We start from the raw sequence: 16,539 nt of genomic DNA, 5'->3' as shown, positions 1-16,539 counted from the left end.
GTTCCCTTGTTGTCTTTCAACTGGAAATTACATCTGAATGCAGCGCAATGTGGCATTTTCTCTGGTGATAGCATCAGGTAGCAGCAGCCGTCAAGTAACCAACTCACAGAGCAACCATTCTACGTCATCACCCCGGCATGCATTGCGCGTGTAAAATAATGGCGGCCTCCTGTGGTAAAAATACGTTGTAAACATTGAAGAATTTTAAAGCAATGACAACATTTCATATCTTTCTAACAACATATTTTAGTACAATAGAAAAATTGTGGCTTATTGAGCCCTACATGTCTAACTAGTCGGGGTTCCTTTTAAATGTAAAGGACACTGAAATAACATTACATGTTAACTAAATTGAAATTCAACTTCAATTTACAGTCTATTTTGTGTGTGTGTGTGTGTGTTAACTTACACTGTCGTACCAACATCGCAGACTGAGCTGACCACACATGCAGGTAGTAGATGAGCAGTCATCTGTACAACTGCAGTGCTGAACGACACATTGAGAGAACTATTTTAAGTCAGGTATTATGACATTTTGCAGCTTTTATCTGACACTGCTGTATTATTTTTAAACAGCACATGTTTGGAGCAATTTACTTAGACTGTGGAGTGTTTTCCTCTTCTAATTTGGACAAGTGAAAAAAAAAAAGATTGAAATTAGATATTTGGAAAACAGCAGTTGCTTATGTTTGCAGGGTTTTATGAAGTCCTCCAGCTGACTTGACCTGAACCATTCAAGTTGCACTTACAGTTCACATCCATGTCTGTGGAAACACGGATGATTCACACACATGCTCACATGCTTCCCCTAGCATCACAGAAGATTTATACGGTCAGCACAGTTTCAAGAGTAGTGTCACCAATTCAGTATCTGTCCATATGTCTCCCCTTCTGTTCCTGAGTTATGATGCTGAATAATGGCCAGAAAAGTGTTTTTGCAAAAGATAATGATGTCACAGGGAAGCTGACCTTTGACCTTTAGGATATAAAATGTCATCACTTCATCATTACATCCTGTTAGACATTTGTTTCAAATTTTGTCATAACTAGAGTATGGATTCTTGATTTACGGCCAAAAACATGTTTTGTGATGTCACAGTGACCTTGACCTTTGACCAACAAATTCTAATCAGTTCATTCATACATCCAAGTGGACGTTTGTGCCACATTTGAGGAAATTCCCTCAAGACCTTCTTGAGATATTGTGTTCATGAGAACGAGACAGGCACAAGGTCACAGTGACCTAGACCTTTGACCACCAAAGTCAAATTCATTGTTGAGGCCAAGTGGATGTTTATGCCAAAGTTGAAGACATTCCCTCAAGGGGTTCTTGATATATCACGATCACGAGAATGGGACAGATGGACAGTCAGTTGGACAGAAAGACAACTCAAAAACAAAATGCCCTCAGCCATGGCTATTGCTGGTATGTAGGCATAAAAAAGCAAATGGTAACCCCAATAGTTGAGACACTTGTGCAACATGGCACAAGTCTGAAGTGAATCTGTAACAGTAATATAAAGGCTGCAGCAGCACAGGGTTAAAGGGTAAGGATGGAGATGTTCTGTGTTTTTCTCACTGTCGAAAAAATCCATGAAAAGACCAAAACCAACAGTGCCTTTGTTTTAGTGCTGCACGATTTGATAAAAATGTGCAATTGTGATTTTGGTGGACAATATCGCGATTTGCTATTGCAATTACAATATAATAAATAAATGGTATCATGAGTCTTCTTGCTTGATTCAGTGTTTCCCCTACCATTATATTAGGGGGGCACTGACCTGACCTGACATAGTTATTGTTATGGACAGTGTGTAAATTACCATCAACAGACTGTTACACACAAACACACTGCTCGCACAGCAGCACAGCACGGCACTGTACATGCACTCAGTTGGAGCGGAGCCTGTGTTGCGTTTAGGCGTTGTCACATAAATGACAAATACATGCACGTGAATAGGCCATTGCACAACACAGCAGCAAGTCAAGTGGGCCAAGCCTGTGCAAAATTTTGCTCAATTTTTCATTTGTTATTACATAGTTTGTTATGGAGTCTGTGATTTCCCTGTGTCTCTTTGAGGTCTTGTGGTATGGCGTGACACTTGCAAATGTTTACGTAATTGTGCTTGTTGGTGTTGTTTTGAGGCTCTGATGGCTTTCAGTTATCTCTTTGTCTTTAAAGTTACCTCTTTGTCTTTAAAGTTACTTGGCTTGGCTTTCTTTCGCATGCATTCTTCGTACTTTTCTCTGTGCTGTCTCAAGTGTTGATATAGATTGGTCGTGTTGCAACTTGTGGCAACTTAAACTTTTAAAGTTTTACACAGCACATCTTTCTGTTCAAACTCGCCAAACCTAAATCCAGAGTATCGCCATATAATAGACATTAGGCTTTTTTTCACCACCAACTCAGCCTGTTTTTGGTCATGCTCATGCTCTTCTTCAGCATCCATATTAGTTACTGCTGCATGCCGGGTAGTCACCTGACCATACGTGCTGCACACACCAGGATAGCTTGTGGGCGTAATGCAAACACACTCCACACACTACAGGAGAAGTAGTCACTTTCACAGACACATGTTAACAATAATTTACATTAAAATGCAAATCACTGCCTTTTATGCAGTTATGTAATCATACAGCCTGACATCGCAATTGCAACTGTGATTAGATTAATTGTGCAGCACTACTTTGTTTGTCTCTTAATACTTTTAAATGTCAGTTTGCATCCTTTGCACAGTGAGTTCCAGCTTCTTCCCTCTGGACTCAGGTTTTTAGTCCTAAATTGTAGAACTAAACGATACAAAAACAGCTTTGTTCCAGCTGCAATCACACTGGTAAACAAGCTGTAGAATCTTTGCACAAAACTGCACAAGTCAGTCACTTTGGAGCATGTATCTTTTCTTATTTATTTATTTATTTATTGATTGATTGATTTTTATCTCATTGTTTTATTCTTATTCTATTGAACTGTTTTTATTCTTTTAACCTATGTCTTGTAGGAAATTTTGCTCTTGGCATTTTTATTTTTTCCTTTTATTTCATGCTTTTATTTCATGGACTGCAGCACTTTCTGTCGATTTTAAATTTCTTTCTTGTATTCTATGTTTTGTTTTGACTGTTCAAACTGTGATGGATGTTTTGACTCTCAACTGCGAGGGTATCAATAAAGTAACGTGAACCTGAACCTGAACCTTCCTACCCTGTGTGTAGCACTTCAGCGCATTTTTTCCTACTGGAGACAAAAGGTTTAATGTTTTAAAAAGGCTCAGTAATTTCCTATAACAGCTAGTCACTGTAGTTTTTTGCAAACTACTCTGCACTATGCATTTGTAGGGGACTATTTTCAGTGGCGGATTAATCCACATTTGGTGTTCTGGTATTTGTGGCAGCAGGAGAGTGTATGTGGGATTGAGTCAAAATAAACTACAGTGTGTGTGTGTGTGTGTGTTCATGGTAATGAAGGAACATAACACCCAAGTGCAACAGTGTGGTTCACTGCTGTGTCTTTAATAGTTTTTGGACAACAGTGGAGCTCTATGGCACAGAAGAAGAAGATCTATCAGGCTCTGATACACAAGCAATACTTGTTAGTAGATACATTTATTGTTGGATTGGGTCTGCACATGGGATTAGTTTGCAACAAGAAAAATATAAAGTATCATCAGACTTATTCTTAAAATAAACACAGACGGATATTAAAGGTGCATCTTGTTCTGCCTTCTTTAGAGCACTGTGATAAATGAGTTTAGAGAGCTGCAATCTCACCTGTAAATGAGTGATGTCCTTGTCTATGTTCAGTGGGGAGGTGACACAGTTGTCAGGTATGTATCTAAAGTTTTCAGGGCTCGCCTCACTGTCCACACCATTCACACAAGTAATAGGAACTGCTTCATACCCCCGAGAGATGTCCCTAAGAGATGGAAAATTTGTTTTTAAAATGTGACTCAAACACTTTATTATAAAGAGAAAAATACATGCATATAGATCTATATCGGTATCTGTAAGACAATATCACAATAAAATAAAGAAAACATGATGTGGAAAACTAACAAGACTTCAAGCACCAATTCTAGAATTAATGACAAGCAGATGGAGAAAATAATGCATAATGAACACCGCTACAGTCAAAAACAACAACTTTTCAGCAATTCAGAATCAGATAAATCTCCTGTGTGTGCAGTACACACCTTGAGGAAGGATGTGATTAGCCTAGCATAGCTTAAAGACTAAAAGTAGGGGCTTCCGGTCAGCGAGCAGATGGAGTAGACGTGTTGTGCGAGTGCCAGCGAGCAGAATACAGCGGAGTAATGACAGAACTTTATAAACTGGGTCTGAAGCCTGCTCTCCTCTAACCCGCCCGGCTCTGTCTCACACTGTCCGGTGGAGCCAGAAAGTGGATCAGCTCCGTGGACGAGGAGCACAAGTACATCGAGGGCCTCCGCAGGTCTCCAAAACCGCCATAATGGGACTGTTTATCGACTCATTACCATTCACAGTCCTGCCATTCTGCAGGTTCAGTGCCATGTTAGCTGGCGTGGTTTGTTTACATAGGTGAGCATGTTCAACCCACCGGTTCGTATGTGAGTATCTTCGCTCTGCTCCCCTTGTCAGACAACTATTACTGATTATTATTCATGTTTGGAAACAAATCTTTTGCTGTTTGGACACTCTGCATTGACAATGTGCTTAAAAGTCTTATTTTGATTCTGTCATCACGTGCGGCCTGGTCCTTTTGAGAGCATCATTAATATCCAGTTTAATCTGACTTGGCAAGTTCTAAAAATGCCAATGTAATATGTTTTTCCATTTTACCTGCAAGCTCTGTAATAATTTTAGTTGACAATTTCAACCCTACATTATTCAGGACAGGAATTTGTACCTGCTCTATGTTATTTGTAATCATATTTCAGAGCTCATATCAGGGCTTCAAAGTCTTATTTTGAGAAGGGATTTTTTCTTAAGTATTAATGTTGTTTTCGAGGTGCTAAGTCCACAAATGTTCATGATACGGGAGCAATAGTCAGTTTAGTGTGAGACAGGAAGATGTGTCATTGTGTAATGTTTGTTCTGAAGAGCTTGCTGCTTCTTTTTTTAGCAGCCGTCTTGGTTGGGGGAGGGTGGGTTGGGGGGATATGTCACTGCCAGAAACTTTTTAATATTTCCTTTGAAACTAACACTTTACACTAGTCACACCCAATCTCTTTTAAGTTTTTTGCCTAGGTCACTGTGCTCACATCCTAATCTTTCTTGTCAAATGGTATGAATAGACATTTGAAGCTGGTGACCTGGTGAGAATGTTAAGGGTCTAAACCACCCTGTTAAAAGAAGAAAGGTCTTTTCACATCTAAAACAACTTAAAACAGAAAGAGCCTTTCTACAAGAAACCCATATTTGCAGTTCAGACAATGGCCGCCTGCTTTCAGGATGGTCGGGGCAGGGATTTCACTCCTCATTTCAAGCCAAAGCCTGAGGAGTTTCAATCCTTATCAGTCAGGATGCTTCATTTGAACTGCATAATATGATCTCTGATAAGTTTGGTCGTTACGTGATTATCTCTGGCAAATTATACAACACACTAGTCGTACTTGCAAATGTTTCCGCCCCTAATATGATGACGTAGTTTTCTTTGAACGAGTGTTCTCACTGTTCTCAGATCTTAATATATATTCTCTCATACTCTGTGGCGACTTTAACTGTTGGCTTGACCTGGTTTTAGACCGATCCTCTACGAACCCCGGCACAGTGAGTAGGTCAGCCCGTTTTATTCAGGCTTTTCTTTTTGACTATGGTGTCTGAGATGTGTGGCGCTTTTTACATCCATGCGACAGAGAATACTTTTTTTTTTCACACGTTCATCACACATATTCGAGGATTAATTTTTTTTTTTTTTTTATTGATAATCAATTGATTCCCCTGGTTCATTCCTTTGCTTATCAGAGCATTGTCATCTCTGACCATGCTCCTAACCATGAGAGAGAGAGAGAGAGAGAGAGAGAGAGAGATGCAGGTAATGACAGTAGCTTACAACAACATTATTGAAAGTAATAATATTATAGTTATAGTTATAGTTCTGGCTACTGTGGTACAATATGTTGAAAGTATGTATTAATATCTGGTAGTATACATGTGTGACAATAGTCATATGTGTATAATAACAGTAGAAGTATGACTAATGACTAATGATGGCGGCAGCAGCAGCAGCAGGAGGCATCTGGCAGGACCACGGCAGCAGCAAAACCACACACGTCACGCTGTCCAGGCACCGCTGCGATATGAGTTAATCTGAGAGACAGTGGAGCACAAAGGCTCCGGAGAAGAAGCCGAGTTAGTGACATCCAGAATGGCCGAGTTAGCAAGATGCAGTAATAGAATACGAGAGAGAGAGAGAGAGAGAGAGAGAGAGAGAGAGAGAGAGAGAGAGAGAGAGAGAGAGAGAGAGAAGGAGACAAGGTGCCTGGTGTATTATAGGGGGGGTCCTCCAGCAGACTAGGTCAAAGTCAGCCTAACTAGGGGCTGGTACAGGGCAAGCCTGAGCCAGCCCTAACTATAAGCTTTATCAAAGAGGAAAGTCTTAGGTCTAGTCTTAAATGTGGAGACGGTGTCTGCCTCCCGGACCGTAACAGGAAGATGATTCCACAGGAGAGGAGCCTGATAGCTGAAGGCTCTAGCTCCTGATCTACTTTTGGAGACTTTAGGGACCACGAGTAACCCTGCGTTCTCAGAGCGCAGTGTTCTGGTGGGATAATATGGCACTATGAGCTCTCTAAGATATGATGGAGCTTGACCATTTAGAGCTTTATAAGTTAACAGTAGGATTTTAAATTCAATTCTGGATTTTACAGGGAGCCAGTGCAGAGAAGCTAAAACAGGAGAAATATGATCTCGTTTCTTAGTTCCTGTTAGTATACGTGCTGCTGCATTCTGAATTAGCTGGAGAGTTTTTAAGGACTTACTAGAGCTACCTGATAATAGAGAGTTACAGTAATCCAGCCTTGAGGTAACAAAAGCGTGGACCAATTTTTCTGCATCTTTTCGGGTCAGGATAGGCCAAATTTTCGCAATATTACGCAGATGAAAAAATGCAGTCCGTGAGGTTTGTTTTAAATGAGAATTAAAAGACAAATCTTGATCAAATATTACTCCGAGGTTTCTTACGGTAGTGTTAGAGGCCAGAGCAATGCCATCTAGAGAAACTATGTCATCAGATAAAGAGTCTCTGAGTTGTTTGGGGCCAAGAACAATAACTTCAGTTTTGTCTGAATTTAACATCAGGAAATTGGTGCTCATCCAAGTTTTTATGTCTTTAAGGCAGTTATGGAGTTTAGTTAATTGACTACTTTCTTCTGGCTTCATCAATAAATACAAATGAGTATCATCCGCATAACAATGGAAATTTATAGAGTGATTTCTAATGATGTTACCTAAAGGAAGCATATATAGAGTAAATAGGATTGGTCCGAGCACAGAACCTTGCAGAACTCCAAAACAAACTTTGGTACGTAAGGATGATTCATTATGAACGTCAACAAACTGAAAACGATCAGATAAATAAGATTTAAACCAGCTTAGTGCAGAACCTTTTAGGCCAATTAAGTGATCCAGTCTCTGCAGTAGAATTTGATGGTCAATTGTGTCAAACGCCGCACTAAGATCTAATAAAACAAGTACAGAGACGAGTCCTTTGTCTGAAGCAATCAGAAGGTCATTTGTAATTTTAACTAGTGCTGTCTCAGTGCTATGATGCACTCTAAATCCTGACTGAAATTCCTCAAATAAATTATTATCATGGAGAAAATCACACAGCTGGTCTGCGACTACTTTCTCAAGGATCTTTGACATAAAGGGAAGATTAGATATTGGTCTATAGTTGGCTAACACCTCTGGATCCAGGGTGGGCTTTTTTTAGTAGAGGTTTAATTACAGCTACCTTAAAAGACTGTGGTACATAGCCTGTTAATAAGGATATATTGATCATATCTAATATATGAGTGTTAACTAAAGGATTACTACTAATATGTCTTCAGACATATCCAGTCTAATTGTCTGGGATTCCCTCAAGGCTTATCTCCGGGGACAGATTATATCTTACACTGCTCAAGTGAGGCGAAAATCCTATAAGGAACGATCAGACCTTGCCCACAAAATCAAAGAGATCGATAAACAATATGCTCGGACTAAGTCTCCAGATCTTTACAAAAAGCGGTTGGAACTCAAGACCAAATTTGACCTGCTCACCATTCATTCAATTGAACAATCACTTTTAAAAAGTAAAACCATGTTCTATATATATGGAGACAAATCAGACAAATTATTAGCCAAACAACTTAAAGGCTCTAAAGCTAAACAAAATATTTCTAAGATCCGGTTACCAAATGGCCATATAACTACAGATCATTTACAAATTAATTCAACATTCAGGGACTTCTATACCCAGCTATACACCTTGGAATCTCAGACTGATTGTGATGAGATTTTTGATTTTTTAAATGGTCTCAGTATTCGCAGTCTTTCACCAGATCCAAGGAAGAGATTAGAGGAGTCTATATCCCAGGTAGAAATAGCGCTAGCCATTTCCTCAATGCAGTCGGGTAGGTGTCGGTGATAGCTTCCCGGCAGAATTTTTAAAGAAATTCTCCTTGCTGCTTTCCCCATTGTTATGTTCAGTTCTCTCAGAATCTTGCAGATTCCCTCCCTCCTTCATTTACCGAGGTCTGTATTACTCTTATAGCTAAAAAAGGTAAAGACCCAACGGAATGTGCCTCCAACAGGCCTATCTCCCTCTTAAATACAGACGCTAAGATTTTAGCCAAGGTCCTAGCCCATAGGTTGGAGAATGCCCTTCCCACAATCATATCCAAAGACCAAACCGGCTTTGTTAAAGGCAGGCAGTCCTACTTCAATTTAAGATGACTGTTCAATATTATTTACTCTGCCTCTGAAGATGTCCCCGAATGCGTTGTTTCTCTCGATGCAGAGAAAGCATTTGATCGTGTCGAATGGGTCTACCTATTTGCTGTGCTAAACAAATTTGGTTTTGGTCCAAATTTTACTTCATGGATTAAACTACTCTATTTGCACCCCATAGCCTCAATTCGTACTAACTCGCAACGGTCAAGACCCTTTCATTTACATCATGGGACCCGTCAGGAGTGCCCCCTTAGTCCCATGCTTTTTGACATGGCTATTGAACCGCTTGCCACAGCACTTCACTCTTGCAAGGATATATCTGGTATCTGGAGAGGTGACATGGAGCATAAAGTCTCACTTTATGCTGACGACCTGTTGCTTTTCATCTCTTATCCAACGGCCTCATTACCCCCTGTTCTGGTGCTGCTCAGTCAGTTCGGTAAATTCTCAGGCTATAAATTAAATCTCAACAAAAGTGAGCTCTTCCCCATCAACAATGAAGCACGTACATTGGACGTTACCAGTTTGCCTTTTAAAATTGAGAACAACAAATTTTCCTATTTGGGCATATCTGTGACAAGGAAGCACAAAGATCTATTCCAAGAGAACCTTATCACATTGTTAAATCAAACGAAACAAATCCTAACACAGTGGTCACCCGTCAATGTCTCTTGTGGGTCGCATCAACTCGGTCAAAATGACCATTATACCTAAATTTCTGTACCTTCTCCAGGCCTTACCACTCTTTAAACCTGGATCCTTTTTTCAACTTCTCGACTCAGTTATTTCTTTATACTTATGGCAGGGTAAACGACCACGTTTGAACAAGACTCATCTTCAAAATACCAAGGCTACAGGGGGTATGGCCCTTCCAAACTTCCGATTTTATTATTGGGCTGCTAACTTGCACTGCCTTGCATTTTGGTCCTCCTGCTATAGCCAGCCTGACTGTCCTGACTGGGTGGCGATGGAGTTACAGTCAAACGATAATTTGTCAATTCTTGCACTTCTTGGATCCTCACTCCCACTTCCCTCATTTAAATCAATCCAAAACCCAGTGGTTAAACATTCTCTAAAAATCTGGGCCCAATTTAGGAAGTATTTTGGTTTTCACAGCTTTTCTCTCCTAAGCCCCATTGCATCAAACTACGTTTTCAAACCATCCTGTCAGGATTCTGCCTTTCAAGAATGGCACAGGAAGGGTACTGAAAAAACTAGGCTGTATGTGGCAGTGGTTCAGGGAGCATCCAGTGTGGTGTGCCCATTTAAACACAGGAACCAGCAATCTGTTTTGGCAATTTATTTGAGGTTACAAAGATGAGCAGAGTGGAACAAAGGGTGGTGGATGATTTCCTGCACAAAATAAACATAAATAGAAGATAAGTCATAAAACATAAATTTCTATCTTCAAACAGATGATAACAATAAATCAAGGTCAATGAACTTAACTTACTTCACATTTATGCATCCACAATTTACAATAATAGAAAAGGAGGGTACTTCAGGCTGCTTTCTTTGTCTGGTGGTTTTGGAGGGAAGGAGAGAGAGGAGGGGCTGAGGTTCGAGGCAGGCTTATATCACCTCAGGAGGTGGGCGGTTCCAATAAGGTGGAGTCGAGTCTTTCGTGGTTTTTAACAGGTATTGTAGGTTTTAAACATTTGTTCATAGACAACAGTTTGGCAACATTTGAGCAGTTGAGTAGAAAATTCAGCCTCCCTAAATCAAATTTTTTTCAGGTATCTTCAGGCAAGGCATTTTGTTCTTTCTCAGACATCCAGCTTTATAACATCAACAGACTTGACTATTGTTGACACTGTCCTTTCTATAGATCCACTTAAAAAGCAGCTCATTTCAGCTCTCTATGGCAAGCTGTTGGATTTCAGGAGTGTCCCCACAGATAAGCTTAAAACAGCATGGGAGGAAGACTTGGGTCTCTGTATCTACTCTGGTCATGGAAAAAATCCACGTTTCGTACTGATGTCCACAATCATTTATTTCTCTTCGGAGTCATTGAACACCGTGAAAACTAGAAACAAATAAAGCGTTTCAATAATCACATATCATTCACTCCAGTCACTTATTTGTCAACACAAATGCTCAACAAAGTTAACCAAAACAATTTTTTACCGTGTACGCCTTGTGAACCAGTAGTAGACAGTTTTTAAGAGCACAAAAGTCTGCCCTGTTGTCATCCTCGCTCGTCCCTCTCTCTCTCTCTAATTCCCGCACCACTTCTGGTTCATGTGACTCAAGGACGTATTTCTCATAAACATCTTTTTAAAAACAGAAATATTTTTAACAAGGTTCGGCAGCAGAACCATGAATTACACGCCAAGGGTTCCACCATAAATGTACAGTATACAAACATATCATAGAAAACAAAAAACAAATCAGATATCAAACATATCATCGCACGTGCTGGCTTCCGGTGCTGCCATGGCAACCCACATACAGTTATGAGTGTCAGCTACAGTCTCTCTTTATCAGAGGATACTTGGGTTTCCATACTCAAATTGGTTAATTCAACCTCCCTCTGTTCACGTCACTGTTTAATTCAGTTCAACGTGGTACACAGGGCTCATATTTCAAAAGCAAACGTGTCCTCCATATACCCCGATATTAGTCCATACTGTGTCAAATGCAAACATGCGGAAGCATCTCTCATTCATATGTACTTCTCCTGCTCAAGCCTAAACAAATATTGGAGGGAAGTTTTTCATACACTTTCTTGGGTGCTAAACATCAAATTAGAACCAAACCCATTGACTGCTCTATTTGGGGTCATGGAAGGGGAGAAAAAGTTAACTACAGCAAAGCAACAGACTTCATCCATTGCCTCCCTTCTAGCTTGACGAGCACTTCTGCTCAGGTGGAAGGATACTTTCCCTCCCACTCATGCACAATGGCTGGAAGACATCATGTCCTGCTTGAAACTGGAGAAAATTAGATACTCACTTCAGCAATCAAATAAGAAGTTCCAGAAAGTGTGGGGTCCCTTCCTAAAAGCATTCCAGACCCTGTAAAGACTTGACCCTTGAGTACAGCTTAACTATGCTGCACACTTCTTACTAACTCCTAGCGCAGGCTTTTGGTGTAACAGTGATCTTATGCTATGACTAGTACTCTGGCAGTGACAGGGGAGTTTGATTTTGATTTTTATTTTTTTCTCTTTATGCATTTTTGTACATCTTGTACCACCCTCCATCTTAATTTCTACCCATTCACTTCATGTTTATTTGGGTACACTGGTGCATGCTGTGATTGATGTATGCCCATGCTCATTTCATGTCTCTGTAATGACTATTCAGTACTGCACCTTTGCTATATTGAGAAAACTTAAAAACAAAAAAAAAAGATCTTGAATTTAAAAAAAAGACTAAAAGTAAGGGGAAACAGATAGCCTGGCTCTGTCCACAGTAAAAAAATATATGCTGAGCAACCCACTTAAATGCTAACTGATTACCATGTATGAATCTTGTTTGTTTAATGTGTACAGACAATGTGTACAAAAATGTAAAAATGTCTTTTGGTGAATTTCGTGCTAAAACGACTGGAGAACAGCCTGGTGCAGTGACTGTCAATTATTTGTCAAAATAGTTCCAGCCCATAAAGCCACAAATTATCATCTTTACATTTTAGTTTGTGTGCCGACACAATTAAATAGTTTTAGAGGTTTAGAGATGTTAGGAGTTGCATTTCTGATATTTGGATGGAGCCAGGCTCGCTGGTTCCCCCAGTGTCTAGTCTTTATGCTAAGCTAAGATAAACATATACTGACTGCAGCTCTGACTGAATAATGTTGAGCTGTTCTTTTGAAGCCTAAATGGGCAAATCAAAGGTTTGTTCAGGCTACGTCTCGTACTGAATCCTACTGATAAGTCAAAAGGCTAACAGTAAGAGGCCAACGTTGTTAAGCTCCTTTCTTTGGCCATGCTACAGTGTTTAGCTCTGCTGTTGCAGCTGACCTCTCAAAATCTGTCAGAGTCTTTGACCACTGCCAACTAAATTTGACTTGATATGTAAGCCTGTGTATATTCACCACATTCATTTAGGTAGTGCAATGTCATTTGCAGTAAACAGTTTAACTCTGACTTAAAATAAACCTGTGAGACTTTGTGCATCCTGCTCCATGCAGCTCTGCTGTAAAGAAATGTTTGTAGAATTTAAACTATAAAATTATAGCTGCTGCACAGCAATGGTCGGGGCTGGGCAATTTTAGGCAAAATTAGGCAATTCTGAGCAACATGCACACTAAAACAAAGCATATCACAATATAGAAGTTACATCATATAATTATGGCATACCCATCAAATTGTGGGTGAGTGGCTGAAGTGATCAGACTCATAATATACAAAGGAAAGAAAAAACTCAAGAACAAGAAAGTAAGAATAACATTAACTGCTAGCAATTATGAACAAACTGGCCTGATCTAGCTTAAAGCTAAACATTATCCATGGTGACAAAGATGAAAACATTTTTTAAAATGTAAAAGTTTTCGGACACCCTTAAAATTTTACACAATCTCAAATATTATCATGAAATATTTGTGGAATATTTGTGTTTCAAAAGGTGCGGCTGCATTAGACAGATATAAACAAATACAAATTATATTTTTTGTTTATTGTTTACAAGAAAAACTAACAAAACTAAATTCTTGACAGTTTCAATATGTCAGTTCTCAACATTGTCAGTATCAAAGTCAACAAATAACAGAGAATGTGTTCAAAACTGAACAAAAAATAAATAAACCATCACATCATCAAATTAATATTTAGTAGTCCTGCCATTAGCACGTAGTAGAGCTCTAATCCTGGCTGGCATGTTCCCCACGAGCCTTTCACACTGTTGAGGGGTAATCTTGTCCCACTCTTCTTGAATTACTGCTTTTAATTCTTCTAAATTCTTTGGTTTATGCTTTGAAACAGACCTTTTGATAATCCACCACAGATTTTCAATGGGGCTCATGTCCGGGGATTGAGCTGGCCACTCTAAGACCTGGATACTGTGCTCCTGCAGCCAAGTTCTACTGGCCTTGGATGTGTGGCAAGGGGCATTATCTTGTTGAAACATCCAGTTTTTACCTCGACGGAACAGTGCACGCGCAGAATGTGCATGAGCATGTGGGTTTCGAGAATGGTACAATACTTGGTAGAGTTCAATGTGCCATCACAGACAGTGAGATGACCAACACCAGCAGCACTCATGCATCCCCAAACCATGATACTGCCTCCGCCATGCTTGACAGTAGGTACTGTACATGCTGGAGATAATGCTTCGCCTGGCCTTCTGCGTACCCTCACATTAGTAGGAGGAAGATAAAGCTGGAAACTGGACTCATCTGACCACAAAATCTTCTTCCAATTCCTGGCTGTCCAGTTCTTGTGTGCCTGGGCCCAACGACGCCGGGCTAACCTCTGTCTCTCATTGATCAGGGGCTTCTTGATAGCCTTGTAGGACCTTAAGCCATGATCTAAAAGTCGGCCACGTACAGTGCGGGTGGAACACTGGACACCAGTTTGGTTTGACCACTGCTGCTGAAGCTCCTGTGATGTCATTCGGCGGTTTTGCCTGCACATGCGGATCAGGATGCGGTCATTTCTTGCTGAAGAAACTCTTGGATGCCCAGATCTTGGTTTGTCTTCCAAGCTGTTGGTTCGTCTGTATTTCTGCAGAGTGTATCCAACTGCTGAAGGACTGCATCTGCACTTCCTGGCTATCTGGTGGCAGCTGTACCCTACCTGGCTGAGAATCTTTATCTTTAGGCGTGTTTCCTGCGTTAGGTTCCTTGTTTTAGCCATTTTTGTGTCTGAAGAACTTTCAAATGTGCTGGCTTTATGTAGACACGAAGTTTGGCAACAAAAATTGTGTCTTTTAATAAAAAGAACAACCTTCATCACTGGTACCAAAATGACCCAATACTCAAAATTTCTTATGTATTTTTATGGAACCAATCAATTTTAAGTTTTTAATGGCTTTTTTAGGATTTATTTAGTATTTTGGCTATGACTGTACTAAAAGAAATTGCACTTGAAGACCTAAGAGTGATTCTTAATGCAATATTTCACAAATGCATGGGGTGTCCAAAAACTTTTTTCCACCACTGTAGCTATTGGATAGACTCTGCATATTGACTGATAGCTAAGCCAAATAAACAGGGAAAAGAGACAAGGGATAACAGGGAAAGGTGTTGATAAAGAGTATTTGTCTCTCTGCGAAACTGCCTGGATCATAATTATTTTACCTTAGTAGTCTCTAATCCACATAGCATGATGCCTGAACATAGGACTTTCACATTAGAATGTCCGTTCTGCCTTAGCTGAGGCTTGAACTCACGACTTCTGAGACTGAGGTCCGTCTTCTATCTCACTGAGCTAATTAGCAAGTGACAGTTCATGTGTGGCTTCACAAATTGACTAAGCCAAGCATCAGGGTGCCAGACAGTAGCCATCCATGCCATGGAAAAGCAAATTTCAAAGTGAAAGTTCCAAAGCTGTAGCACATATGGTTGATTTGTTATGAATTTTCAAAGTTTTGAAATTTAGAGGCTTGCTGTAGCGCAACCATCAGGACTATTGTCTTGTGTTTCCAGTTGAGGACATCTGGCATGGGACTGGACCTTTATGAAAAGTTTGGGTAGATTTCTCATATGGAAATGTTGCATGAGCTGAGGCTTGAATTCACAGTCTTCAACACCAAGAACCATCCTCTATCTCACTGTGCTAACTGGCAAACGGAAATGTCACATGTAGCTTCACAAATTGACTAAGCCAGTCACCTGTGTGCAAGACAGCAGCTGTTAGTGTGTAAAGGCAGATTTCAAACGGCTGTCAAAAATTCAGTTATTAAGACAAAAATCCGAAAATACACAAATTGCATCTAGACAGCATGGAGATGTTGGTAATTTGTTTTTAACAATGATTTATTGGCTCCATAAGTGAAAAACTGATGTTTAAAAATGCCATTTTTGCATTGACTCCAATTGTTCGCATGAGAGCGAAATTCAAAATGCTGTAAAAAAAAAAATTCAGTTTTTGAGATAAAATTCTGATTTTTTCCAAACATCATCTACAATGACTCCAAAATTTTGTCATTGTTTTTAATTTTTTATTTTTATATACTTTATTAATCCCCGAGGGGAAATTCAATTTTTCACTCTGTTGCCAATTACACACAGGTCTGAACACACACATGCACAAACTGGACCTATACATGCACTAAGTGGAGAGATGTCAGAGTGGGCTGCCCATGACAGGCGCTCCGAGCAGTTGGGGGGTTCAGTGCCTTGCTCAGGGGAACCTCGGCAGTGCCCAGGAGGTGAACTGGCACCTCTCCAGCTACCAGTCCACACTCCATATTTTGGTCCAGACGGGGACTTGAACAGGCAAATTAATACAGAAAATGTATTTAGCAAGAATGTGCAAGTATATGTTTACAATACCGTTTACAGTCAAACATTTTGATGCACTGTAGGCTGTTTTCAATAAATCAAAAATCTGTGTGGATCGTTTGTGTAGGACAGTCTGAAGATGCTCTGTAGCAAGTTTGGTGTCAATTGAGCAAAAATTGTGGGAGGAGATAGGTTTAATAAGTTTTACAGTTTTTGAAAAAAACAGAGTGATGATAATTTGCAAT

At 39.9% G+C, this 16,539-nt stretch overlaps 1 protein-coding gene across 6 annotated transcripts in view; it reads right to left on the bottom strand.

Moving 5' to 3' along the window:
• LOC117252502 (histone-lysine N-methyltransferase EHMT1) overlaps nucleotides 1–16,539 on the bottom strand; it is a 156,184-nt gene that overhangs the window by 9,059 nt on the left and 130,586 nt on the right. For all 6 annotated transcript variants that reach the window (XM_078170997.1, XM_078170999.1, XM_078170998.1 and 3 more), the window contains 2 exons: nucleotides 3,766–3,910; nucleotides 410–487 (listed from right to left, as the gene is read on the bottom strand). In XM_078170997.1, coding sequence (XP_078027123.1) covers nucleotides 410–487; nucleotides 3,766–3,910 — 223 coding nt within the window. The remainder of the gene's footprint in view (nucleotides 1–409; nucleotides 488–3,765; nucleotides 3,911–16,539) is intronic.

Source organism: Epinephelus lanceolatus, chromosome 9 (genome assembly GCF_041903045.1).
Source record: "Epinephelus lanceolatus isolate andai-2023 chromosome 9, ASM4190304v1, whole genome shotgun sequence".
Lineage (NCBI taxonomy): Eukaryota > Metazoa > Chordata > Actinopteri > Perciformes > Serranidae > Epinephelus > Epinephelus lanceolatus.
This window is presented reverse-complemented; position numbering and strand designations above follow the sequence as displayed.